This window comes from Rhipicephalus sanguineus, chromosome 5 (genome assembly GCF_013339695.2).
Source record: "Rhipicephalus sanguineus isolate Rsan-2018 chromosome 5, BIME_Rsan_1.4, whole genome shotgun sequence".
Classification (NCBI taxonomy): domain Eukaryota; kingdom Metazoa; phylum Arthropoda; class Arachnida; order Ixodida; family Ixodidae; genus Rhipicephalus; species Rhipicephalus sanguineus.
The window spans coordinates 82,833,757-82,861,403 of record NC_051180.1 but is presented as its reverse complement, the minus strand read 5'-3'; the positions used below and the strand labels follow the sequence as shown (position 1 = coordinate 82,861,403).

The 27,647-nt window shown below is 45.5% G+C and overlaps 1 protein-coding gene across 1 annotated transcript in view; it reads left to right on the top strand.

The window, feature by feature from the left end:
• The window catches only part of LOC125758749 (transmembrane protein 145-like), a 37,504-nt gene extending 11,227 nt beyond the window's left edge, over window positions 1-26,277 (top strand). Inside the window, exons 7-15 of the mRNA XM_049416412.1 lie at window positions 5,489-5,638; window positions 5,735-5,907; window positions 11,720-11,892; window positions 12,897-13,017; window positions 13,506-13,565; window positions 17,673-17,876; window positions 18,955-19,026; window positions 21,995-22,099; window positions 26,125-26,277. Coding sequence (XP_049272369.1) covers window positions 5,489-5,638; window positions 5,735-5,907; window positions 11,720-11,892; window positions 12,897-13,017; window positions 13,506-13,565; window positions 17,673-17,876; window positions 18,955-19,026; window positions 21,995-22,015 — 974 coding nt within the window. The 3' untranslated portion in view covers window positions 22,016-22,099; window positions 26,125-26,277. The remainder of the gene's footprint in view (window positions 1-5,488; window positions 5,639-5,734; window positions 5,908-11,719; window positions 11,893-12,896; window positions 13,018-13,505; window positions 13,566-17,672; window positions 17,877-18,954; window positions 19,027-21,994; window positions 22,100-26,124) is intronic.
• The last annotated feature ends 1,370 nt before the right edge of the window (window positions 26,278-27,647 follow it).

The following is a 27,647-nucleotide window of genomic DNA, read 5'->3' as shown; positions in this document are numbered from 1 at the left end:
AAGAGCGGACTTAGTAGAGCTCGTTGTAGACTCTCTTCGGGCAACTAATACAAGTACATATGCAAGGTTCCCAGTATATGCCATAAATTATCGTAATTTTTCTGAAATATAGGGAAGCACCCACCACGCCATTTTTCGTCATTCTTCGGAGAGTCGCGGTACCCGCTACACATCTGTCAGGCATTATGTGAAATTTGTGCTGTGACTGATGATGATGAATTATGGTTGAACACTTTGCAGTGGGTGGGAAGCAGTGTTGCAGCATTTACACCTTCATTCCATTCCAATGCCATTCCGGGGAATTAGAACTTGCCGCAATTCCATTCCTTTCAATTCCTCGGAATGAAAAAAAAAACTTAGCCCATTCGCACTCTGGGAATGACCGGGCAGTTCAATTTCAATCCTGTAATTCCTCGACGTAGGAAAGGCATCTTGATAGTTTTATCGAGTTAAGAATGAACGCCTCATAAAGCTGATGTCATCAGATGCATTAAGAACTGCAAAAGTACGCAAAACACGTTAACAAGGTCGAGGGATAGTAGCTTCGTGACATATCTCGTGCAGTACAACCGCCCTACTAATTCCCATAGGGGCAGTTCTCCCGCTGCCTATACTATTTGCATGGTCAGCATGTTTGAATGAATGGTGGTGTTACATAGCGTATTTTTATGCTGGCAAAAGTAGTATTCAAGAAGACTAAGCAGTTTTGCCAAGGGTCTGGAGCAGTCGTGAATATGGAGAAGACTAAGATTTGGTTAAGGGAGAAGAAAACCCTCTAATATGCTGGTATTAGTTGGAACAGTGCACCGCTCGGGCACCTTGTGCCTTTGTATCGAATACGGAACATTGGACCGCAATGCTCGTCAGCACTCACGCTTGTCAAGCGCGCCTTGCAAGCATGGATGGGGTGAGGAGAACTTTCTGTGTTTCCCTGTGCGCAGGTATGCAATGTCTTCCTTGTCGCAAAGAGTATTTACGTGTGTCAGGTACTAAACTGCCCGTGAGATAAAGATCAGGCTGTGCATTAGAGTATTCGCCACTTTCGCGTAGGGGTATCAATGGGAACCAACGCGCAGGGGTAATTTGTTTCTCCATTCGGTATCTGCTGGGATAATGCATTTATTTGTACACTAATTTACGCCTCCGTTTCTAGTAGGCGCGTTGCTTATAAATGTAGCGTGCTTGTAATCAGCCAAGCCATTTTAAAAATACTGCTTTATTGTTAATTTCGACGCTCTGACTTACTAATGTTTGAAGTTTGAAAAACAGCACGTAAACGAACACTAGCTCTATTTTCGGAAAAAGACGTAATTCCATTCCCATTCCATTCCGTGCAAAAGGCACTTAATTTCATTTCCATTGCATTCTTCCAAGCGTTGTCCTCATTCCATTCCGGGGTCGCGAAAATGTGCAATGATTCCGGAGTCATTCCAGTTCTGGTGGGACAACTACGCATCACTGGTGGGAAGCATTAAACCGCACACTCGATGCGCAATTAGCATTGTGTGTTGACTGGTTGTTGTTTTACTCTGCTGCCACGTTATATTAGATATATTAACGCAATTTCTTGCCCGACATGACGCCTGTATAGAGTATCTTTGCGAAGGAGTTACAAACACCAGCGTGGCACTGAGGTGGAAGACCTGACTGCCACGCAGAGGGCGCGGGTTGAAATCCCATCCGATCCTAGGAATTTGTTTCTCATTTCATTTTTTCTTACTTCACGCGATAGTGGTCACGGACACCGGCGGCCGTGGACAACTATGGCGCCAAAATCAGCTGTTGTAATCTCATAACAGCTTTCGCTGTAACAAAGTTCAGCGCCGACAGTGCCCTCTCTTCGCTGTCCTGCGTGGCAGGCACGCAAAAGTCCATTTGCGATAATATAAACATCTCTGGTTGCCACTGTTTTTGTTTTTCGCACAATTTCAAAATATCTTTGCTTTGGAATTCCTCCCTGAGGTACGCGCTTATACTGTACCCTGAGATATGCTCAGAATGCATGAGCTCAGTTGCTCCGGATCGCGAAGTTTTCTCGTGAACCGAAAAATGATTGAAAAAATTTCGGTTTCACTCCAGAACGAAATAATAGATAAAGTTTCGGTTACGTTTTCGTTCAGGTCGAAAATATCGTTTTTGTTTCGTTTTTCGTTTTCGGTTTTCGTTCCGTTCCGACACCCTGACCTTGGCACACACGCATGCTGTTGCCCGCAAGTCCGTATGTATAACCAACACGCAGCAAGTTTAACGCACGCTTTACAGCGAGAGTTGTTATGAGATCAAAACAGCCGATATTGGTGCCGTAGCTGTCCACCCCCGCCGCCGCCCCCGCCGGTGTCCGTAACCGCTATCGCGCGAAATAAGCAAAAATGAAATGAGGAAAAATATCCAGGATTTGATGAGATTTAAACCTGGGCCCTCTGCGTGGTCCCGTATTCTACCACAGAGCCACGCTGGTGCTTAAAATTCATTCGCAAAAAGGCCCTGTACAGGCGTCATGTCGGGCAAGGAGTCCCCTTAACATATGTAATATAGCGTGGTAGACGAGTAAAATCACAACCAGGCGTCACATAATGCGAATCGCGCGACGATTGGGCCGTTGAATGCTCCCAACCCATTACAAAGAACTCGGCCATAATTCTTCATCGTCATCAGCCACAGCACAAAGTGCACATAATGTCTTACAGATGTGCTGTCGGTACCACGCTTCTCCGCAGAATGAAGAATAATGGCACAGTGGGTGCTTCCCTACTTCACAAAAATTATTATTTAAGGCGTATTGGGTACCCTGCAAGGGTGTTTGTGTTAGTTGTGCCAAGAGAGTTTACAACGGGCTCTAGAAAGGCCGCTCTTCCAGTTTTCGCTGTGACTGTGCTGCGTGTTCCACGCAGGCCTGGTGAGTCATTCAATGCGAAGCATTTCTTAGCGAACCTAAGGCACCTTGAGCGTTTCTATCTACGTATCCATCGATATATCTATCTATCTAGCCGCCTATGTCTGGACGCTCTCGTGGTCGCCCCGTGACCTTGGTATTGACCAAAATTAGCATAGCAGGGTATGAAGGTATAACGAACATGGTTGTCTGGTCATGACATGAATAACGCGAAAATCTTGGCGTGTACGTCAGTAAACCCTTTCCTCCAGTCACGTGTGGCAAATATCTGTATACCACGGGCCGCGGAGCTCTGGTATGCGCCACAGGCAATTCACAGTTCACATCTTCCCAGGAACGGTGAGAACAGACATTCGTGATTCAAGCGACAAAGCGTCAAGAAAACGCAGCGTCACCCGCGTTCCCCCGACGAATGCAAAAAATAAAAATCAGCATCCCAGTAGGAATCGAACCCAGGCATTCTGCGTGGCAATAAGTATTTACCACAAAGCCACGCCAGGTCTTGAAACTGCTTTGGAAAAAGACCCTATGAGCAAGAATCATGTCGGTGCAACGTCAATTGTGGTTGCAGTGCTTGCTATCTAATTTTATAACACAGCAATAAACATTACTTTTGTACTCCCATGACACAGACGTCACTTTGGCTTAACGTCAGTTTTAACGTGATAGCGTTAGAGAGCTCGTGTCGCAGAAATTCCGCCGTCGGTGGGACCGTTGGTTGTGAGCGAAAAGTCATCCGTGAGCGAAAAATCGAGAAAGGAAATGGACAACTATGTCCATCTAGCGGAAAACATATCAAGCCAATGTCGCCTTTCCAGAGGAGGCGTTGATCAAGCAAACAGGAAACGCTAGATAATGTGCTGCCATCTGTGAGGCATTGTGAGACTCTTCATGGCCTTCGACATGGCAAGCGCGCGGCGTATGTCTTGGAGGCCATGCGACTCTTGCTTTAGATCAAAAACCTGTATGTACCATTCTCGCGCGCGCGCGTGTGTGTGTAACAATACACATTAATAAGTATGCACTTAGTGGTTGAAGTGCGCACCAGGGGCCGGATTTCGCTATTGCGTTCAACTCTTAAAGGCGAAGCTTAAGGGTCCCCCAATTTTTGGTTCCAACGTTGACTCCGCTTTTGTAACAGTCGAAAGAACATTACACATGTACGCCTATGACTCAGCAAGCCATATTCAAGCGTTTCTCGAGCCCGGAGCAATACACTAACAAATGCTACGCATGATGTTCCCAGCATCGCACCGTAGCATGCGCTTCGTTTCAATAAAGCTGACGTTTGGGCTCTAATATGAGTGCTGACGTTATGTAAGACAATAAGTTACCCGCTTAAACGTGAGTGTAGTCGGCGTGCCTGGTAAGCGCCCGATGTGCACACTACTCTATTTACAAAAAAACCTCGATCCACCTCGTAACGATTTCAAGCCAAGAAAAAATTCAGCACGGACAGCTACTCGCTGACTGCTGCGCAGGAAGCCGATTCCCACAATACGTGGGATCTGTTGAATTTTTTACGATAATATTGGTACCAGCACATCAAACCACATATTTTTTGCACCAGTTCATTATGGTAATTCCTCCCAAATAATTTAGCTGCGTGATCATGCACTTTATTGTCAGCATACATGAGCATGACTTGCACACGCTTCGCATGGACAGTGCACGCTGTATTGCAAAATTATTATATGGTGAAGTTAAATAATGATGTCACTAGAGGGACGGCGGACTTAGTTGCACCTCGCAATAATACAGGGGGCACAAAGACAAAATGAATGTTGTATTTTTGACGTCTTACTGATGCAGCAGCAGATCTTGTATTCGAATTTCCGAGCCGTCATATAGTCTAAGGACCTGCAATCTTACATACAGAACATCCTGCTTTCAATGTAAGGTCACGAAGCAGCAGACGAATTGACCAAATGAAGAGGAAAATAATTTACACTTTGGCGATCACACGATTGCAATGGAAGTGTTATTTCCAGTAGTGGGTACGATTTTCAGATTGCCCATTGTATTAAACTTTCTGTCATTCGTGGAATTTTTTTCAACGGTCTTACCCGAGACAGTTGTCAAGGAATACAGGTGTTCTACGCCGTAGTTTTGGCGTTCGGGCCAGCTATCTAATGAACAAAATTGCTGTCTTTGTTAGTTTTAAGATAGAAGTAAATGTCCCAATGCTTTTACGAAACTTTACTTGTGCTTCGCATGATTTAATCATGAAGGTGCCCACGCGGTGCCGTGTGCCATAGATGTGGTATTTTTAATTATCACGGGTTTTTTTTTGAGGGGGAGATAAGACAGTGATCTCTGGCGTCTGAAATTTACATATACCTTTAACTTTCACCTATTTCCTTAAAATTTGTCATTTATGGCACAGCATTCTTCAGTGCACCGTGTAATATCATCTATGGCTATCTACAGATATCAAATTTCGGAATTTTACAAGTTGAGTTATGATCACGTCTTCTTAAAAAAAAAGCTAGACACGAACGCTACTAGCAATCTCAATGTTTTCATTCCTTAATGATAAACGCTGTGAATATACAAATCAATTTTGCATCGCTTCTTTTTTTTCACGTATCGCAGGTGTACTGTTCTCACGCAGCTACCTGCACACAACGTACAAGATGTTCATGGTTTCCGTTCTTTGCCAATTGCTAAGTCTTCTATGCTTGGTCACCTACTACGCCATGTATGCCGATGACGGAATTGGAATTCCCCAACTGAAACTTCTTGGTGCGTCAAAGTGAATAAAAGTTCAACTCGGACTCGAAGTCTCATAAATTTCTTATGAAACTTGCTTTATTTTTCACTCGACTCCTGTATTCGCAGGCAGGATACTGTCGTCAAGCAGTACGCTAGTGTTCCTCTTGCTGTTGATTCTGGTTGCGAAAGGCTACACCGTGACCAGAGGCAGACTGAAGCCGAGTACGTCAGCCAAAATAGGGACTTTCATGACGCTCTACGTGGTCGTCTACACGGCCCTCTTCATCTACGAACGTCAGGTGAGAAAGGACCAACTGACGGAATAGTACCTGGATTTCAGCAAAATTTTCATCTCCGCAACAACAAAAAAAAAAAGACGGGACGAAAACAGGAACACAGACGCACATACGAAGCGCAGAACTTCCGACATCTTTATTTCCTGAAGCAAGTGATTTATAGAGGGTCACCGAAATAGCAAAGCATCAGAACAAGAAACCGTCGCAATGATTTTGTTTAAAAACAGAATGAGCACGTGCACTTCACGTACGCGCATTTAAACAAAATTATTGCGATTGTTCTGGTGCATTGTCATTACAGCAGCGCTGCTATGGTTGACGTTTGCCGGGCATCGTTGATAGAAAATTATCGTCATCATGAACCGCCACGCACTCTCTGCGTTCTCTTCTTCATCGCCTTCCTCTTCTTCCTCTACTGCTTCGCTACCAGAACACATGCATCGATTTTTCTGGCATGGGATGCAATAATTTTGATGGGCGAGAGAAACGTGTACAGAGAGAGAGAGAGAAAGAAAGATACAGAAAGCGAGAAATTCATGGCGAGGCGAGATTCGAACCCGCGTTTCCACGATCCGAATGCGAGCGTCGTAACCACTCGGCTATCCAGGCACGCTAACAGAGCATAGTATAGACTTGTATAGTATAGTATAGTATAGCAAAGGGGTGGGAAAGTGAAGTGATGGTGAGGAGGAGGAAAGAAAATAAGAGGATAACGAGTACAGAGAGAGAGGGGGGGAAGAGATATAAAGAAAGAGAAAGACAGAAAGAGATGGAAAGAAGGCGAAAACGAAAAAGAGAGAGAACAAAAGGGAAGAAAGACAGAAAGACAGAGAAACAAATAGAAAAGAGAGAAAGAGATAGAAATACACAAACACAAAGATAGAAAAGAAGGAGCGCAAGCATAGCCTTATATAGTATAGTATATCGAGGAGAGGGAAAGAGACAGGTGAGAGGTCAGAAGCTTAGCCAAGCCAGGACGAGCTATAGGTGCCCACGAGCTCTGCTGTGACAAAACCTTGTTCGACTTAATGCAAGCTGCGCTAATTTTTTTATAAATCTATAAATCACTTGCTTTCACGAAATAAAGTTTCTTGGAAAATCTGTGCTTCGTTTGAACGTTTGATTTCCTGTTTTCGTCCATTCTTCTTTGCGCAGTTTGAAATTGTGCTGTATTTATGGACCGACTAGCCCACCAACATGCCTTGTATCTGGATTCCATTTATTTATTCTATTTTTGATCCACGCTCCAAAAAAGGCTTCGCGCAGACCGCTCGTTATAGCCACTCTATCCGCAATCAAATGAAAGCTGATCTCGAATGCGATCATCTTGAGTAAAAGCTTACACTTCCAAACCACAGTTCCAATTCACTCACGCTTCTCATACGCCACTAGGTTTAAAATTTTAATACCCCGAGCATGCTTTGATCAATCCCATTTACCTTGTCATATATTTCTAGTGTGGGGTAGTGCGTGGTAGCTACACGGTGAATACATTCGAAGCAAGAATAATCGAACTGGTCTTCAAGCGATTAAGCAAGGGCGTCTTATTCTCGGATAATGTAAAATATTCAAGAAGCCACGGAATTGTATTTGTAAACAAAGATTGCGAACGAAAAATCGTGTGTCAACCGATTAAGATATATTCTTAGTGACACGAGCAACGAGTGAAACCCTTGTTAACGAGGTAGCGTTAAAGAGCTCGCTTGACAGAAACTGTCGGCGTCGGCGTCGCTGCTTGTGAGAAAAAAAAAATTAAAGGGAAGAGGAAGATGCAAATAAAATAAATAATTAAAATCTTCAGTCCGAGTGAGATTTGGACGCAGGCCTTCGGCGTGGCAAGCAGGTGTTCTACCACAGAGCTACGCCATTGCTTCGGGAAAGAAATACTATATGAATGCGTGGCAGAAGCGTAGAATCGCTCCAGGCGTCAAAACACGTGAATTGCGCAACGAGTGGGTGTTTTAAAGGCCCACCCATTACAAAGCGCTCAGACATATTTAATCATCAGCAGCGGCAAAAGCATCAACAAAGCGAGCAGCTGCGTAGATTCGCGTGTGGCCTTACGGACGCGTAGTGGAAGGTCGCGGGATCGAATTCCGGCCGCGGCGGCTGCATTTTCGATGGAGGCGAAAATGCCTGATGCCCGTGTACTTAGCTTTAGGTGCACGTTAAAGAACCCCAGGTGGTCGAAATTTCCGCAGCCCTCCATTACGGCGTCTCTCATAATCATATCGTGGTTTTGGGACGTGAAACCCCAGATATTATTATTAAAGACGATAGTCTTTCTTGGGGAACTTAAACGCAGAAATTTTGGTCTGTCTTTCTGTCTTTCTGTTTGTCGGCACGTCCCTCGATTCAGCCACTCGGATAAAGTTGAACCACTTGCCCAAGGGCCAGCCGTCTTGAACTGGAACAGCTGTTCATACTTGTGAACGTTGTCGATCAAAAAGTAAATATCATGCATATCTGAGGTGCAACATCACTAAGTAAGTATTAGGTGGCGTGTTCCTTTAATAGAAAATGCATACATACGTAATTTTAAGGACCCTAGTTTCTTAAACTGCGCTGAAGATGCATAAAAATGGAAGCTTGAGCGAGTTGGTATGCGTTCATCTTTGTTGAAACAGCGCTCACTAGACGACGACGAAGTAAAAGAAGGCACAGGACAGGCGCTGCCTGTCGTGTGCCTTCTTTTACTTCGTCGTCGTCTAGTGAGCGCTGTTTCAACAAAGCTGAAAATGCGACTGCGCTTAAATTTGCCTTCCTCCGTGCCCTTCGCACGAGCTCATTGTTGTGTTTCGGTTTCGGTTCTGTATTGCACTGTACGAATGTCATGGGTTGGTGTTGAAACACTTTAGTTTTGAGAAGGCCAAGAAGGTGAAAAAAAATATTTAAAAAATGAAAAAGCAGCGTTGTGGGCGGCCTTCAGGCTGCCGGTTGTGGGCGCCGCTCTGGCGTTCCTGTTTTACCCAGGCGACGTGTAAATAAAAGAGTGTGTGGAGAGTACTCGTTGAGTGCGGACGTTTCTCTGCTTCAGCGCTTCGCGCCAAACCGCGTTTTCGGGCTGGCTGGCGTCCCCGCCGGTCGCGTTGGTCACCGCCGGTCTTCGCCTGCTGCTGCGCCGGGACTACCAGCACGCAACACAGCACTCATGTTTCCCGACGTATTGCCAGATGGCGTCCATAACTCACACAGCGCCTCTTCTATCGTCTTTACACGACATTTGCAGCGAAGCACGCAGATACGCGGCCAATTTTATTATTAAGGACGCGTAGTGGGCCCTTCGCTAGCTGATTCGCAAAAGGAAGAATTATGGCATAGTGGACACTTAACAACTGTACTTCCTTCTAGGATACTTTGAAACGGCCAATGTTACGCGCACAGTCGTTCGTTTCCTTACGGCATGGTTGAGGCATGCACCGAGAACCGAAGCTAGCCTAGCAATTGAGGAGGCGATGCGCACGGGGCCCGATTAAACTATCACGTTCTACTCTTGAAGGCGAAGCACAAGCGTCCTCCTAGTTTTTTCTCTTCCAAGCACTCCTGGTTGAGCACTTCTGGATTTTCGGGTATCATTTTCGAGTAGCATAAGTTTAATATGGGCAATTAAATGCCAGGATAGTTAATGGAAATTAACGGAATGAGTTCATTGAAAGAGTAAAGGGCTCTTTCAGTAGCAGACATTTTCGTAGAAGACATTTAAACGGAAGCGTTCCAGGCATTTTACCTATATTGAAGTCGTTTGCATAAAGGACAAAATGGAAACTTTATTTCTTTTTTTTTTCGGTACTGTTTATTGTATCGGTAACAAGTAAAGCTACTCGGATAAGCAGCCGAACTCTGCATTGCAACTAGATCGAGCACGGAGCCTTTTCAGGATGACTTAAGCTAGGTGAACCCTTGTACTTTTGGCTCTATCAGCGCTCTGTGGGCGGTGACTTGGTGTGTGAGGGACGGCTGTGTACGGCAGTTTGTCTCTATGGAACTTAATTATGGAGCCGGTTGGGTCACACCGTTAGTGGAAAGAATATTGCATAACTATGCAAACGGGTATGAACCTGGTGGCCTAGTCTGGACTCCAGGCCACCAGGTTCACTGTACCAGCAGGGCCTAATGGGGAATAAAGCCGCGAACATGGCGGCCCGAGCACTCATTCACCGGGCGTCCCACTTATATCCTCAGTAGCTTAAACCCTTCTTACATTGAAAGATATCAGGACCTATTACAGAAATAGGCATCGGCAGCACCCAACTCCTGCAAAGGGGCTGGGAAAGGCTAATCCCTAACACTTTTCCTAATCCCTAACACTTTTCCTAACACCCCTAACGACTTTTCCCTAACACTTAATTGTGCCCGGCAATATCGAAACATTTCGATTCTTCGTTCACTGGCAAATGCCAATACTGTGGGGAGGTGGCTGACACCTGCCGCAAGGCTTGGGCTTTCCACCTCAACTCAGCTCTTCCCCCAACCCTAACCCAACCATAGAGGAGTGGGAGGCGACCCTGTTCAGTTGCTCGAACCTTCAGGGTCAAAGGGCCTTAGTCCGGAAGGCTATGCTAGCGGCCCCTTAAGAGCTGCACCTCTCTTTTTGTTTTCAATAAAGATGTTTTTTTTTCGAAAGTCTACCTTTAGGCATAATAATTATTGATTCAAAAATACACATACAAATTTGCTTCGTGTATGAAGTCAAGTAATGAACGGTGGTGAGGTCATCTATCAATCCATCCACACCGATCACATTTTCTGTGCCGGGATAGAAAGGAGACGCTGCGTGCGCGCAAGGAAGGAATGCGCGAGTCGCGCCTTTAGCCCGCCCAGTCCATTGTGTCAGTTTAGAATTAAAGGGCCATTGAGGTGTAAAAATTTGTTGTCAGAAGTGTCTCGGATACTGCACCTATTTTGTGTACAGCGCTTTTATGTGGTATCAAGTAACATGACATCTTTTATGTCCACTTCGGATCATCAGGAAAGCTGTCGAGTTCAAGCGACGAAGAAATACTAAAAGAATTGCTATGGTTATTTGTTAGATCACCTTACTTACTGCTGGATACGCATATTCGTAAATGAAGTGACCTTGCTGCGACAGGAAGCACAACCTTGTCAGAAATGTCCACTTCTGCGAAGTAAACGCAATGATTAAGACCAAATGACATCCTGTACATAGGCTGACGTTGTTTAGACAGTTACAAATGTCGGAGTGTTTTCATGACGTAAGGACTTCCGCTGCTAGAAAAAAATGTGAGTTGGTTTCTATGCCTAAATTATTGGCATGAGCACGGCGTGAAACTTTTGTTCTTCATCCAAACACTTCCGGTCGAGCGCTTACTTCCGGTTTTCTGAATATTCAGAATAAGTCTTATAAAAAATAAAAGAGGTACGAAATCGACGGTTCTGGATTCAATGAAGAGTTATTTTCGATATATATGACACCTGAGGAAACGTTTACTTAAGATATGGGGGAATTAAATGTCACAATAATAAATTAAAATTAACAGAATGAGTTCATTTAAAGAGCAGACGGTTTTCTTGTGAGTGGCTTGGATCTTTGCGACACCTGGCGGAGCAGGCCTGAACCACGCGTTTCTTTATACGTGGCCTCCGAGATCCGCTTTGGCAGCGGGAAGAAACGCAAGGTCAAACCAGTGAATACTCCAGAGAGCACGAACGTCGAGATTCAAGCGCCACTATGAGATACCTAACTCAATTATTAGGACCACCTGCAATTTTTTCCCATAGCCAGTAGAGCGTTGTTGTTGCTCAAGTATGACATTCTACTACACCCTCTCGCTGATACATTGGACTGAACATGCAGTACTTCGACCCCGGGGAAGTGCTGTATATTTACGAGAGCCCAGCCGGCTACGGCATCGTGGCGCTGCGCCTCGTCGGTTGGGGCTGGTTCGTGTACGCCACTGTGTTCACGCTGCTTCACTACCCGGAAAAGACGGCCTTTTATACCCGCCTGTTCCTCCTGTACACGGTCTGGTGAGCGTGTGCTGCAAATATCATGTGCATGCACCTTTAATGAATTTTCATCCAGTAGTTGGATCAGGTAGAATCACTATCGCTATAGGTCAAACATGAATTAGAGTCAAGAGTAATTGATCGATATCCTCTAAAGTTGCAAAGGTGTACCTGCATTGTGAGTGAAGTCTTACTGAGCTTTTATAGGCTACTCTTGACTACAGATAAGCTTCTTCACGTGCTCATCATCATGAACATTTTTCTTTGTTCTCATCAGTACTGCTACCAATCAGCTCGCTCAAAAGGTTTAGCCAACATTTTTTCAAACATTGCCCGCAAAAACCTATGGCGAAGCCTCGGCATAGAGGTTGCTTACTTGTTATGTTATGGTGAGAACTCTACAGCGCGATACGCTACATACGCAGATATATACGCAGGTATTTCTCACTATGGACAAACCTTTGTTTGTGCACAGCTCATAATGTATTAACTATAGAAGTAAAGCTCGCCGAAATGGACTGAGTTGGCATTGTTATCTACGTTTAAATGCTCCGATTCACTCAATGCGAGTTTCGTACGTATGCTCGCTTCACATATAAGCAACACAGTTCCCGAAAAAGTTTTTGTTCCGTAACGTAGGAGAAACATATTTTTATCCGACTGCGAATTAAATACGTGCAGATAAAAAATATATTCAGATAAGATCGAATTCAAATCCGAATCACCTGCATGGTACAATGAATCATGTCGATAGGTTTGCTTGCTAGCGATAGGCTTGTTTGCTTGCGATAGGCTTGCTAGATATGCCGATAGGTTTCCTTTGTTTCCCTTTTCTGTGAGCTTGTGTGCCTTACGGCTCCATTTGTGCTTGTAACTCTGCAACTGTATAGTTTCCCACCTGCATGGTCCTTCGTGACCACAGTATACTGTAAATAAAAAAAATAAATAATAAAATGTCCTTAAGTGCATGTACGTCCAAATCTGACTATTTTGAGACATATGATGTCAATGGCAATTTGATGCAGGTTGCTGTCGGCACCCGTCATCATCCTGATCGCAGCATTTGTGGTGCCAAAGTGGATGCGGGAGAAGGTCATTAATGTCGTCGAGCTTATGGTCATCTTCTTCGCCCATATTGTCTTTCTCGTAAGTTTCTTGTAAATGTAGGTTAGCAAGAATTTGTTTGGAGCAACTCTTTAAATGCTTAAAACCATTTTACAGCTGCGAGTTGTAAATGTTAGGACGACACATTTTAATAACACTTTCTGAGCACATCCCCGCCCCATCCCCTTAAGGAAAAAAATGTTGCTCGTTTAACCGATATTGTTCCTTTCAGTTTCAGAAACTTTACATATATAATGAGCGTGTACATTTTGTGTGTTTATGATTATCGTTGCTGTCAAAGGCGTACCTGTCAGTTAACAAGCACTGCTCTTTCGGGAACAGAAGCCGCCGTTCCGAAATTAAGAAACCTCTGAAGCTACAGCGCTGCGCATTCCTGAGTGGACGAACAGCAGCTAATGATATGACTAAAGTAAAATTGTCGTATCAGAGTTTGCCTATGCTAGGCATCCCCTTGCAACAGCAACACAAACATAGTTTGTCACTATTACATAAGTTCATTCTCTTTACAGATCTTAACAAGACCGTCGAAAGCAAACAAGAATTTTCCTTTCCACGTGAGGACAACGCAGGTAAGAGACCACTGGGGTCTACAATCACTATTTAATCCTTCTTTTTTTCATACAAGGTTAGTAAGGCGATGACTGGGGCTAGTTGGTTCATATCGACTTCTTGGATATCCGCTGTTTTTTAAAGAATAACGACGAAGGAGAAGCAGGCAGAATGGTAGATAGGGCAAAGCGCGACTTTGACTGCTTTATTGCGTGCGTTGTTCACATATACATGTCAAGTACAAGGCACACGTCGGAGTGATAAAAACACAGCACCCTCGGCTACACGACATCCATTTTTTACGTTTTCTCCTCGAGATTCACTTCTGGAGAAGATAAATGTATGGACGGCATGCTGACGCAATTTTCGTCACCCAGAGAGGTCATGATAGCTTCTTCGCAAACCAATCTCTCTGTGTCGTCTTTCACATATTTAACCATTTTTGTTTTAGCAAATTCAGGCGCGCATGAGCATCGATTACAATGTGTAGCTAGAATACCTGGATGGGTTAGTTTTCCGTAATTGTACCTGCGTCTGCGTCTTCTTCGTCGTTATTCTTTAAAAAACAGGGCATATCCAAGACGTTCATACAAGGATCGGCTCTTCTTGACCTAGCAGCGTCACATATTTCGGTTTGTCCAGTCACCCATAGAGTTTCCTAAAATGACCTAGAGGGAACTCTGGCGCTGCGATCTTTCAGTCACCATGGGAATGATGGGTAGTACACGGATTTGCCTAGTCTTCGTGCTTGTGGGCTTCGAACGCACTTGTGGCTTTGTTTATTGCTATGTTTTGGTTTTCTTTCGGATAAAAGAATGGATCGTTGTGAACTTCATGACCAGATTTGAATCGGTGAGCCTAAAGAAGTTAAAGTGGTGAAGTGAAACTGCTGATTATTGCTGAACTTCGTTTTGCGACAAAGCGGATGCAGGCGACGCGGAGCCAAACGGAGCCGAAAGAACGAAGTTTAGACAAATCCGTGTACTACCCATGATTCCCATGCTGGCTGAAGCGCGATGCATTGCAGCTCCCATAGACACTAGCGCCAGTGTTCCCTCTAGTAAGTATTGTAGGAAACTCTATGCATTCACCTAATGTTACCATGCTTATGAATTGCCACTACACCTGGAGATATCAAGCGCTATTTGTTTGAGCTACATTAAGTATCAGCGAACCTAATTTAACTCCTGTCTCAAACACGCGGTCCACGGACATTTCGCTAACGCCCCGGCCTGCACATGACTGTCTTCATCGATATTTTTCATTTTCTTAATAAGTATATTCATGAGCTACACAGACGTAAGCTGTCTCAAGAATTTTTTTTCACGAGGTACCCCATGAGGTAACCATGCTTTGAAACATAGCCGTGGAACAAACACTATATTTCAGAATCGGCATCCAGATTTCAATCATTCTGTAAATCGCTAGCGATATATTTTACGGATCCCAACGTCGAATTCCTTTCAGGAAGGACCCATATATGAGATGTGGGAAAGGCCTTCTTTAAAATGGCCACGTTAGATAACATGTTGCTTAATGAAAAAACATGGCTGATCCCTCCGTCATAGGAATCGGCATAACACGAAAGTGAAACGTGTCTTCACAGAAGTAGTGCTTATTGTGTAATGATATATGAGAGCTTGTACAACGTCTATTCGTGTTTGGCAGCTATAGCACCGTTTGATGTGGATGCACCCATGTTGACAGCATGTCTCTGTCGCGACGACTAACGCCCATGATCATGATTAAACCGTTGTGGTAGCTGACGGTGTGAACATATATTTGGACACAGCGAATCGTGAATCCCGCGTAAGGATGATATCAACAAGCTCATAATCAACACTGGTACCCGGTATGCACTTCTTCAAAGCGTCGTCAATTAAGGAGAGAAACGGCACGGTGTGCGCTTTCTAGTAATGAGTAGCCGACGCCTGTGCTCATGCATACATAACACACACTGCGCTTCAGCAACACGGGAGGTAGAGGTTCGTAGCCTGAGCCGCAAACGCGTGCGTCCCGCTGGCCTCTGTCTCGCAGGCGCTGCTCTCGCTCCACTAAGGCACGACATTCGCCCGTCGAAATCGCGTCCTTTCTGCAACGCATATTGCAGCAGTTTTGTTAGTCGGTGCTCTCGCAATTGAAGCAGTCGGCGGCGGAGAGATCCCGTTGGTGCACGTGGAAGCTGCACTACTCCGATGAGCCGACGCACGCTAACACGAAGCCAAAGGCAAAGAACGTAACTGCGTCAAGGGTGCCTCGGCGACGCCAGCGCGGCCACTCTACCTCTCCGGTATCGAGACGCTTTAAAGGGGCCTGCAACACCTTTCTTAGTTATATTGGAATAGTCTCATTATTGACGTATGACTCTTCACGAGTCATATGCCGCAAAAATTTTTCGAATCCGTCAAGTCTAAGTGGTGTTACCCAATTATAGAGATCACGTTCCGCAGCTTTCTCCCTCAACTCAACGCCGCGAGCGCGCGGAGAGCTAGGCAGCGACAGGCAGCGACTCGAGGGAGGGAGCGCAGACGAGCGAGGCTCCGCCCAAAAGCGCCGGCGGAAATTTTTTCTTCATTTTTTTCTCTCTGACGTCTGGGCGCAACCACGTGGTCTGTGCCGCCACTTCCGGTCGGCATGCGTCGTTCTCGTCGAGCGGAGCCGATGTGTATCGCGCGCGCTTGAAAACTGCGCGTCGGTTTGGTAATGTTGGGTGTGCACCTCGAACGCCGTAGTGTTTTCATCGCTCTGCCAACCATGGAAGCAAACCTGCGCGCTCGTTTGGAACGAATGACAGCTGAGATCGGTTTCGGCCCATACACCGATACACCGCCTCGTAAGACGGCACTGGCAGACGACCCCGAAGCGCCGCCATTACCGGACGCCAGCATTGTTATCGGAGAGATGCTGCACGGCTGCCTCGGTCGGTCGTGAGAACGTGCCGACGATGCAGTTCCCAACTGACGAGGCAACACTCGAACGGCTGCCACTCTCAGCGGCAACCGGCGATGGTCAAAAGCACAGAAATATTCACGTTTTCGGCACTGCGCATGGCGAAGAAAACGGAACCACGCAACTACGAGCAGACGAGCTGTCGGTGAGACCGGAAGTGCTAATATTAATGTTTGTTCGGTGTTTTTAACGCGATAACAGAATATAAACATACATATTATCTACTTATTGAACTCAAAATTAACAACGAAAGTAATAATGAGGGTGTTATCGTGATTATAACATCAGCCAATGGTGGAACTGCCGACAATCGCGTCATATTTTGCGGACTAATACATCATTTGTCGAGAGAAGAGGGAGCGATTTTCAGCTGACTTTGAGAATTTATTGTAAATTCCAGGCCGTGCGCATCGCTATAATATTTGGCTCGCGTGTTCTCGGGAGCCTCGACTACCGACGGCAGCGCTTTTTGAGCATGCTCGAAAAGTGTTGCAGGGCCCCTTTAACCATGACCTCAGATATCGCGTGCAATCTCGGAGTAAGCGCTAGTAAGTGTCGATCGTGAAGCATTACTGCTTTTCACCTCTCACAGACGGCGGCACTGCCCCGCTCCGCCCGCCGCGAAAGAGAATGTGTGAAAGATATAAGGCGCGTTCGCGCCGTGCCTAGCATCTCCCGAGATGGCTTAGTGGGTAGGGCGTCGGGCGCTTGCCGTCGCGGCCGCCAAGTCGTGGGTTCGATTCCCAGCGGGGTATCTTTTACTTGGTTTTTTTCTTTCTCACCCGTTGGTGTACATTTTATCAACGTCATATCCGTGACGGATGTACTTGGTGGACCCCGGCATAAAACACTTTCGTGTTAAAAAAAAACTGCACAAAAACACGAGGACCAGATTTCGCGCAGCGTTTTCATTAAGTATGTTACACCATCTCGCACACATCAAGTTTCTCCTGCTTCAATTAACATGCTGTAAAACCCCTCCAATCTTTTTCACTGTCCCGGCCCTTGCGAAAATAAATTTCTTGACTGCGTCCCGCTAGCAAAGGTGTGCTTGAGACCTCTGTAACGTATTGTTACATTTGGATCCACGTAGCCAACTAAATCGGCGAGCTCAGTCAGCTCCCGGCAGAAAGCTACAGAATATAATCGCGAATCACTTTATGCAATGTATTCTTCAGGTGGACGTGGTACAGCACCCGACCATCGGTGTCATCTCCGAGAACTACATCGACCGGTTCCCGCACCACGCGTACGCGCCCACAGAGTCTCTGGTCGCCGAGCCGCCAGCCGGTTCAATCGCCGCAGTGACTGCTGTCGACTATGCGACACTCTTCGGCGGTGCATCCAGGCACGAGCACGAGAACAACAACTGGCAGCAGTTGGTAAGCGCCCTTCAGCGAGGAGACCGAGTTTTACAAAGTAGTTGTTGCCAACGTTACCTACGCATATACAAGTGAGATTCTTTTTATTTTTATGTGTTATATATTTAGGGGGGTCAGGGATGTTCGTGGCGAAGATTAATTGGCGACCCTCTGCGAGCGGAATTTTTTCATCCTGCTACATTGCCATGTTGTTGTAAGATTCACAATCTCTTTCTTATTTCGTGTAAGCCATGAGCTTCGAGCTAAGCAAGCATTTTGGTTGAAAGAGTACTGACGCAAAATTTTGAAGGAGAGACAATTTGTGAGAAAGATTTGTGCGGGCACACAGACACACGTCTACAAATAATCAATGACAAATATAGCCTAGAACAGATTAACGCGATAGCGCTAAAGTGCCCGTGTCTCATAAATTCCGGTGGCGGTGTAGGCGTCGCTGTCGGTGAGCAAAAAGTCACGATCGGTGCAAAAAAATAGAAATCACGACTTCGATCCAAAATCGAACCCAGGTATTTTGCGTGCCCGTCAGGTGTTTTAACACACAACCCCCTCAGTGCTTGAGTGATTCGGGAATAAATCCTGGGCATGTATCACGTAGGACGAAAAACGGAAAAGTCTCGTTGCGAGTTGTAATATTGCGTTGCAGAAGCGTAGATTCGCTTCAGTCTTCACACCACGCGAGTTGAGCAGCGAATGGGTGGTTTAAAGGTCCACCCATTACAAAGCGCTCCGGCATCAGCCACAGCATCAACAAACGGTGCAGCTGCGCATGTGCGCCTGTGGCAATGCCTTACGGATGCGTAGTGGGTACTTCACAAAATCAATTAGCCGCAGCGGGCACTTCACAAATGTATATGCAGTAAGCACACTAGGAGAGTTTACAGCGGCAAATGTCCTGCGCAAAGGCGTTCCTCCTCGCAGCGCGGTTGGGGTGTCCACAAAGAAGTACTATAATTTATTCGAAAAACCACGCAATCATTGAGCACGAAGTAAAATGGGAAAATCATGTTCCCATTCTGAGTAACGTCAGTTTGCCCCTCTGTGATTGAAACGCTCATTTTTCATTTGTTTTTTCTTGCAGAAAAACTATCCGAATCAACTCAGTGTGACTCATATGCTCGACCACTTGAATGGACATGCAGGCGGAAGCATGGTAAGAGTGAAATTTTGGAGAAAAAAACTGTCTTGAAAAAAGCATTCATCACGATGCGGCTGTGTTATTAGCGCTTTAAACAAAAGCGACCTCTTCAGGCAATATGTCGTTGAGTGGCCCATTTGCTGCAATAAGAAGCATCACATTTTAATCAAGAAATGCTTTCGTTTCTTAAAGGGGCCCTGCAACACTTTTCGAGCATGCTCAAAAAGCGCTGCCGATCGGTAGTCGAGGCTCCCGAGAACACGCGAGCCAAATATTATAGCGATGCGCACGGCCTGGAATTTACAATAAATTCTCAAAGTCAGCTGAAAATCGCTCCCTCTTCTCTCGACAAATGATGTATTAGTCCGCAAAATATGACGCGATTGTCGGCAGTTCCACCATTGGCTGATGTTATAATCACGATAACACCCTCATTATTACTTTCGTTGTTAATTTTGAGTTCAATAAGTAGATAATATGTATGTTTATATTCTGTTATCGCGTTAAAAACACCGAACAAACATTAATATTAGCACTTCCGGTCTCACCGACAGCTCGTGTGCTCGTAGTTGCGTGGTTCCGTTTTCTTCGCCACGCGCAGTGCCGAAAACGTGAATATTTCTGTGCTTTTGACCATCGCCGGTTGCCGTTGAGAGTTGCAGCCGTTCGAGTGTTGCCTCGTCAGCTGGGAACTGCATCGTCGGCACGTTCTCACGACCGACCGAGGCAGCCGTGCAGCATGTCCCCGATAACAATGCTGGCGTCCGGTAATGGCGGCGCTTCGGGGTCGTCTGCCAGTGCCCTCTTACGAGGCGGTGTATCGGAGTATGGGCCGAAACCTATCTCAGCTGTCATTCGTTCCAAACGAGCGCGCAGGTTTGCTTCCATGGTTGGCAGAGCGATGAAAACACTACGGCGTTCGAGGTGCACACCCAACATTACCAAACCGACGCGCAGTTTTCAAGCACGCGCGATACACATCGGCTACGCTCGACGAGAACGACGCAAGCCGACCGGAAGTGGCGGCACAGACCACGTGGTTGCGCCCAGACGTCAGAGAGAAAAAAATGAAGAAAAAATTTCCGCCCTCGCTCTTGGGCGGAGCCTCGCTCGTCTGCGCTCCCTCCCTCGAGTCGCTGCCTAGCTCTCCGCGCGCTCGCGGCGTTGAGTTGAGGGAGAAAGCTGCGGAACGTGATCTCTATAATTTGGTAACACCACTTAGACTTGACGGATTCGAAAAATTTTTGCGGCATATGACTCGTGAAGAGTCATACGTCAATAATGAGACTATTCCAATATAACTAAGAAAGGTGTTGCAGGGCCCCTTTAAAGGGGCAGTAAAGAGAAACATTAAATTAGTTTTAGACTGAAAACCCATTCCTAGCGAGCGCCATTGTTAATAATTTCGCCATCACTTGTTCATTAATAGAACAGCAAACGTATGCCGACGTTCAATTTTTAGAATTTCGCGCCGTGAAGTTGGAGCCTATGATGACATGTGGCATCACGTAGTTTTTTATATTTTGACTGTACTGTCTGAGCTCATTCTCATGAAGCTCGCTATGTGAAGGCTCCAGTTCTCTTAGAATGCAATGTGAATGCATGCTTACCGATAAACGATTGTGTAAGCCCTGATTGACGCCGCAGTCAAAATATAGGTTGATGCGCGTCAGGCCCGTAGCCAAGGGGGGGAGGGAGCTAGGGGGGGCTAGAAGCGAAGCAAGGCTAGCAGTTGAGAAGGCGATGCGCACGGGGCCCGATTAAGCTACCGCGTTCTACTCTTCAAGGCGAAGTTCAAGCGTCCTCCGAGTTTTCTCGTTTATCAAGCATCTTTTATCTTACCAAGCGTGTTTTCGTATTGCAGAACGGTAAATAACTAACGCAAGAGAGTTTGTTTTTCTATCGGTGACCTTTTTATGTGAAATAATTGAAGTCATTATGTCAATACGTTTATAAAAACATAACACCTTATCTCTAAGACATTCTTACAATATATCGTTAGTTCCTAGTTTGTGAGCCGACTGAGCCACGCGTCAGTCATGCCGTTTAGCTCTTCACGCGCCAGCTTCTTGGGTGTGCATGGCGTGTGCAGCTCCTATCAGCGCTTTAGGATAGTGTTGAAAAGTGTATTTTTATCCTTATTTTAACTTCTGCCGCAACAAATCTACGTAATTGGAAACTTACAAAATGTATTAGGGGAATTGTTACTGAGTTTACGACATTAAAACGTACTACAATTACGAGCCAAATACCTCTTACATCACAAAAGCGCAGCCAATACCAGGAATGCACTTATTTATACTACTACTGTTTTGCGACAATTCATGGCGTCAGGGAGCACCGTAAGAGCAACAAGACAACAGCGACTTGTTCGGAATTTTGATACTGAGTATGAGCCCGAAAGGTTCATCATTCAGATTCTACAGGGTGTAGAAAGGACGGTAATTTATGTATCTACCGCTCCTTCTATCGACCCCGCGCATTAAGAGAATAATACAACCGCGTAGAAGTTTTTACTGCGGCCCGTGAAAGATGCGCCTTTGGATTCTTGTGTGCCACGATGAACGCACTCACTGAAGCTCGCTTTCTAGTGGGCATCACTGAGTGTGTTCCTGCTTTATGTACCTCTCACAAAACACCATGCACTTATAATGGACATCTCTTTCTTCATCAGGTCGGAATAAAGTTTACTCTGGCCCGAAATAAGTTGTCAAGCAAGTACTATACACAAAATAAAATACAGAGACGCTATAACAAAGTAAAGCAACAATTAGTACAGTAGCGTGGGATCAAACACAATTATATAAACGTTATAAACGAAAAGGAGTGATGATAGAAAATGAAATTTAAGAAAGTAATTGCGAAAGGAAATGCGCATAACTACATAACAGGGCTTCATAAAATAAAGGCAAATCACACATATAGTTACTTGCATACACTTCAGAAAATGACCCTACAGCCACTGCTGCTTCTTTTGTTGCAGCCTCCCGTTAGAACATCTTAGGATTCGTCGCTCACCCACTCTTTCTTCTTTGCTCTTTTGCTTTCTTGTCCGCTCAACCGTCTGTGCTCAACTCTAAAGGCAAGGGTATGTTGTTGTTGTGCCTGACCGCACAAAAGAAAGCACGACGTGTGTTGCGTGTGTGCCTGCGTACGTCACCGCACCTCCGATTCTTTTCACACGATATGTTATTACGCATTCCACAACTTCCTGAGCTCGCAAGCAAACACTTGTGTCTTAATGGCAGTGCCGCTCAAGTCTAGTCCCTTTTAGGGATTTTTTGACACTATTATCCTAATAAAAAGTGTACTTTATTTTGCTACTTCCTACAGGCAACTAATTAGTAGTACTATACATTTACAAAGCTTTACTATCGAATGCCCATGTTAAAGCCTAGAGAGAGACTAGAAAGTGTGTTGTAAAACCTTGCTGAAAATGCGCTGTACGCGCAAGTTGGTACTTGAGTTTTTCAATACCACTCGAGCATTTAAACGTAAGCAGTTTAGGTCCCCTTCAAGAAATGAACATTGTCAAGCTCACCTAATGTTAATGCGCTTCATCTGTGTGCGGCTGCATTTCTATCAAAGTGCTTTGACATTCTCATCGAGTCTTGCAAATAAATCAAATTAAACGTCGAATATTTGCTTTCTCTTTATATGCTATTGGTTTACAGTCATTATTAACTTCTCGATTTCTCTGTTACCGTGGGTGGAGTCAAATGCTAAATAAAATTGAAAGCCGCCTCTGCCTCTTCCAAACTACAGCTTTAGCGGGATTCATTTTTACAGGCTCTTCGGGAACGAAATCAAGTTCTCGTAAAAAAGCTCTTATTTTGCACAGTTGCAATGTGCAAAATGGAAATTCTCACGTATGCACTTGAGTGTTGCTTACCCCTGCATGACTGCACGCCCAGAAAGTCAATGTAGTACTAATAGTTTTAACGCGAAAGCGTTTTTAAATGCGAATGCATTTCTTAGTCGGGCTATGTAAGGCATCCGGCGTTGTCCGCGCGCCGGCAGGTGTTATCTCTCCGCTCTCACTCCCTCTCCCATAGCAACAGCTGCGGGCGCGCGCGATTATCCTCGCCCCTAGCAACCGGAGCATGTGGTGTGAGAGAGTGTAGGAGAGGGTAGGTGCAGTGCTTCGCCGCTCCTTCTCTCGCCGTTTGCTCTCTCTCCTCCCTGCGCCCCACTCTCCCGTCCGCTCGCGCCTCACTCTCGACCGTTCGCTGGCTGGTCGCCTCTCAAGGCGATGGCAGAAGTCGGTGAAGGCGAATGTCTGACGGCAACGGTACGGAGTCTTTGTGGTGACCGAGTACCTCGCGCCCAACCTCGCTCGTGACGCCGTTGCCGTGCAACTGGACGCGGCTATGGAAAGTGTGTGTGTGCGCTCCAAAGTATCTGACCCCGTCGTCTTGGTTGGGGACTTTAACGTGGACGTGAGAAAGAAGAGCGGCGAGTGGTTGGTGGAGTACATGCGGACAAAGTACTCTATGCAGTATGCCTCCGCCAAGTCCGACAAGTGTCCGACTACCATTCACGGAAGTTGCATTGATATCGCCTTTACCCGAAACTGTGACGTGCGCATGCTTCTCAAAGACCCTTTGGCTGTACACTTTAGCGACCACAAGGCTGAGATTATGGCCGTCAGGTACAATGACAACACAAACAGTTGCTGATGAATGTGTAAATAAATGGTTACGGTAGAAATCCTCGTCTCGTCATTCATTTACGCCATTACAATTACTACGCCGTGTACTCTCGGCGCAAGAAATGCATTCGCATTTCTTCACGATTCCCTTCGGGGAGGTGGGGGCATTTTTTTTTGGCTAGGTTGGCGCAAGCGTGCATCCGGCTATCGTCCGTAAAGCACCTGACCTCTCCCACCGGAACTGACACCGGCGCCAACAACTGCCGCAAAAACCATCAGCAGCCGCGGCCGCGTTTTTTCTAGGGGCGTAGCTCCTCTTAGTCTAACCTTGTCACGTCTCCGTTGTCCGGCGTATCTCCCGGCAGCCGGCAGTAAACGGCAGTATCTGTCCGCTGGTGGTGTGCGGCGTGACCACCCTTACTGCGCATGCGCATACCCTCTCCACACACCTCCTCTCCACTCCCCCTCACCATTCCCCATGTCCTCTACCCATCTCCCCTTTCCCTCTCCCCTTCCTCTCTCCACTTCCCCCTCTCCCATAACCAGTCACAGTACGCGATATGTATCGCCCTCTCCTCTCCTACGCTTCCCCCTCTTTCTCCTCTCCTACGGTCCCCCCCCCCGCCATCCTGCCTCGCGGCGCAGCGGCGCCGACGCAGGCAGCGTCGCGAGGCAGCGTCGCGGCAGCGTCTTGATTGAGAAAACCGACCGCTCGCGCTGCACAACCGTTCACTGACCACCCCGTATATATAGGCACTGGATTTTGACCTCCAAGGTAGTGCGTGTGTGCGATTTCTCCTGTGCGTGATTAAACAATGAAAATTCACAGCGTATATGTAAAATTAAAGTGAGCTGCAAGTCGTCATAACTCTCATCGAACCTTTAGTATAAACGCGCCCGATCTCACGTCGGTGATGATGTAGTGGGCAGAATTCACAGAAGATTCACGGTTTACCGATGAACCTCCGCAGCTTCGCCCACTCATCATCATTCACTCCGTGGATATGCTGTGATTTTTTTTTTGGCTAGGCTGGCGAAAACGCGCGCACAGCTGGTGTCGCCACAGCGACACTCGGTGCGCCCTCCACTACGCCGAAGCAACCAGCTGCAGCCGCGGCATAGGAGAGGGGAATCACTGCAGTAGACTTTTCAGCACCCCTCCGGAGAACAAGCTAGCCAAGAGGAACGCTATCGTGTTCTCATCTCGTGAGAACAAACCTAGAGGTTCCTCCAGCTTTTTTATCTTCGTTACTATAAAAAGCGCAATTCAGAGGTCTCCATCGCCCTTTGAACGATATCGCACAGAGGCACAACGTATGATCATTCGCACAACGCTGCCAAAGCTCAAGAAACACGAAGTGTTTTTACAGGGAATCAATTAGGACGGTTATTTTGATGGAGAATATAGCCGCCACTCTTGATATAGACCTTATCGTTGTAAGTAAAAAGAAATAGCCGTTTCAGCAATAATAGTTCTACAATATTTTTATTAACGAAATGACATTAAGAAACAATCCCGCTCTCTTTGAGATTATCGAATCATGTTAAGCCAGAAACTGAACAAGATGCGGGAGCATCAAGGATGGGACTATTGGTGTGAAGGTAGAGCGTGTACTAAAATATGTAGTGGCTGTATGAATGTCAATCGTGAGTAGTGCGAAGACCACTTTTTTTTTGCTTCATATGGGTAAGCCTAGTTTTTTAATTGGCTGGCGTGTCACGAGCAAGTTGAGGAACACCGATGGTCTAGCTGCTGAAACATGATCTAACTGAAACATTAAATTTGATCAAAGGATGATCTAAATTGGGCAAACATCCTGTCGTGTCATCATATATCTATAAATATGCGTCAGAACCGTGCGTACCGATGACGACCTTCTATACGGAGCTTTTGCGTATATGCTCTCGTCCGTAAGTTAACTTTATTAGTAGAATAAAGCTATCCGCAACTATTCCACATGCACGTGCACCTATGTACATTCTTTCTTCGTGAATTCTGTGCACATGGGCAGTTGTATGCACTCGGCTGATAGCTTGGTGCTTAGCACGACAACTTGTGCAGTGCACCGGCGCACTCTTGTGTAGCCATGGTCCTGCCTGCCACATGAATGCCGCGCTCTCTTATGCATGGTTATTTATCGAAAAGATGTCATCCAACAAAACGCTTAAAGCTACGTTTATTTTCAGAATACTTTTCTTACGCTAGATTCTAGGCGGCTTTCTTTCTTTTTTTTTTTTTTTTGTGACCTTGCATCAATCTAAACCATTCTCATTGAACGTCAACCTGCCCTCTAAACCACTGAAATCAGAGGAAAAACATTTTTGGTCCGTTTTTATACATAAGATATAATCCACATTTTGTATGTTGGCGATGGGCGAACTTTTTGCAATTTTGTTAAAGTTAATTAGCCGCATGACGGCGGCCCCTCTTCCGAACGTACACATGTTTTACTCTTTTGCAGCCTTCACCGACTCGTGTTGCACATCACGCAGAAGAGGATTCCCAAGAATCGCCAACGGCGCCAAGCGAGGACACCCCTGGAACAACTCAAGCCGTGCGGGAGCATTTAATATGAACCGATGACGCTGTTCAGTATTAAAATTGTTTCTACCAGTTGGTGATGCTCTCGGGCTCACTTCAACGAAGACACCAAGCATGCCCACGTAAAGGGTACGCGTGCGTACGTTGATGCACGCCACAATACTGAGTACTCTAGATCGCACTTTAAAACATTTCTCAGCATTCCGGTGACTTCGAAAATACAGGCATTGTATGTGTTAGCTCATTGGTTCCTAAGGTGTCAGTTTCAGTTTATTTTTCTTTCATAAAAAATATACCTTCCTAAGAAGCTATACAGAAGATTCTCACAGAGCACATAGCAAAAAGGGGACCTCCGGTCAGAAAATATATATTAAAATATAATATGTGGCAAAATACGGAAATGTTGAAGTAGTCTCCAAGATGAATATTGTACAAAGTAAATGTGATGAAAAGTACAAATAATACAAATGTCTAGCAATGCAATAAAATCAGCAGTGACGACGCAAGAGAGTGAAGTAAAGTTGTTAATAAAGCTAGAAGTGCTCGGGTAACAGATTTAAAGAATGAAAATGAGGAAAGAAATAAAATGGAAAGGCTCCCTTACCAGAACAGAAACTGGCCTCCGTGGTGCAGGTTTCGGCCACCTATTCCCACATGTGGACAGGGGAAATTGAACATCATCGAGAGAGGCCCTCATCCTGCAGCGAGCATAAATAGGCACACAGTTACGATGATGGACAGAAGGAAATGAGGTTTGCCGTAAATTGTGAGATTACGTGGAGATAAATCAGAAATGCTTTTATTTTCCAACGAAATTGTTGGGGGTCCTTCAGGCGAAAAGCTGCACAATACAGCTTGAATGTGCCTGAAGGCCCTCACATGGCAACAGTAGCACTAAAACCAGCACATATATACATGTTTAGCATATATCCAAATATAATACACCATTTTATTCCAATTGAAAAAAAAAATGCAACATATTGAATAACACTTGTATTTTCCTACGAACACATGGTATTTAAACATAACATAGAAATCTAATACATTTAGTGAGAAGAAATGTGAAAATGCATTGTCATAAATCATAAACAGTGGAATTTACAACACTAAGCATTATCGTAACAAAAAAATAGTTACCGGTGGCTTCGACGAGCTTTTCATTTGACCCCTAATACCTCTTGCTCATTGCTGCGTTGTTTTAGTTTGTACGTGTTGTGCAACTGTGGCTTAAGTGCGAAGGTTTAAGGCTAGTGAGAATGCGTGAATGGAACGCACTGCTTAGTCACTGAAGCATTAAAACAGATACAATAAAACTTCAATTGAACGAACTTCAAGGGACCTCAGGAAAAACTTCGTTGAAGTGAAACTTCGCTGAACTGAAATAGTTATGTTGGAACTTGTTGTCAGATGCTAAAGAAAACATCGGTTGTTGAAATGAAATTT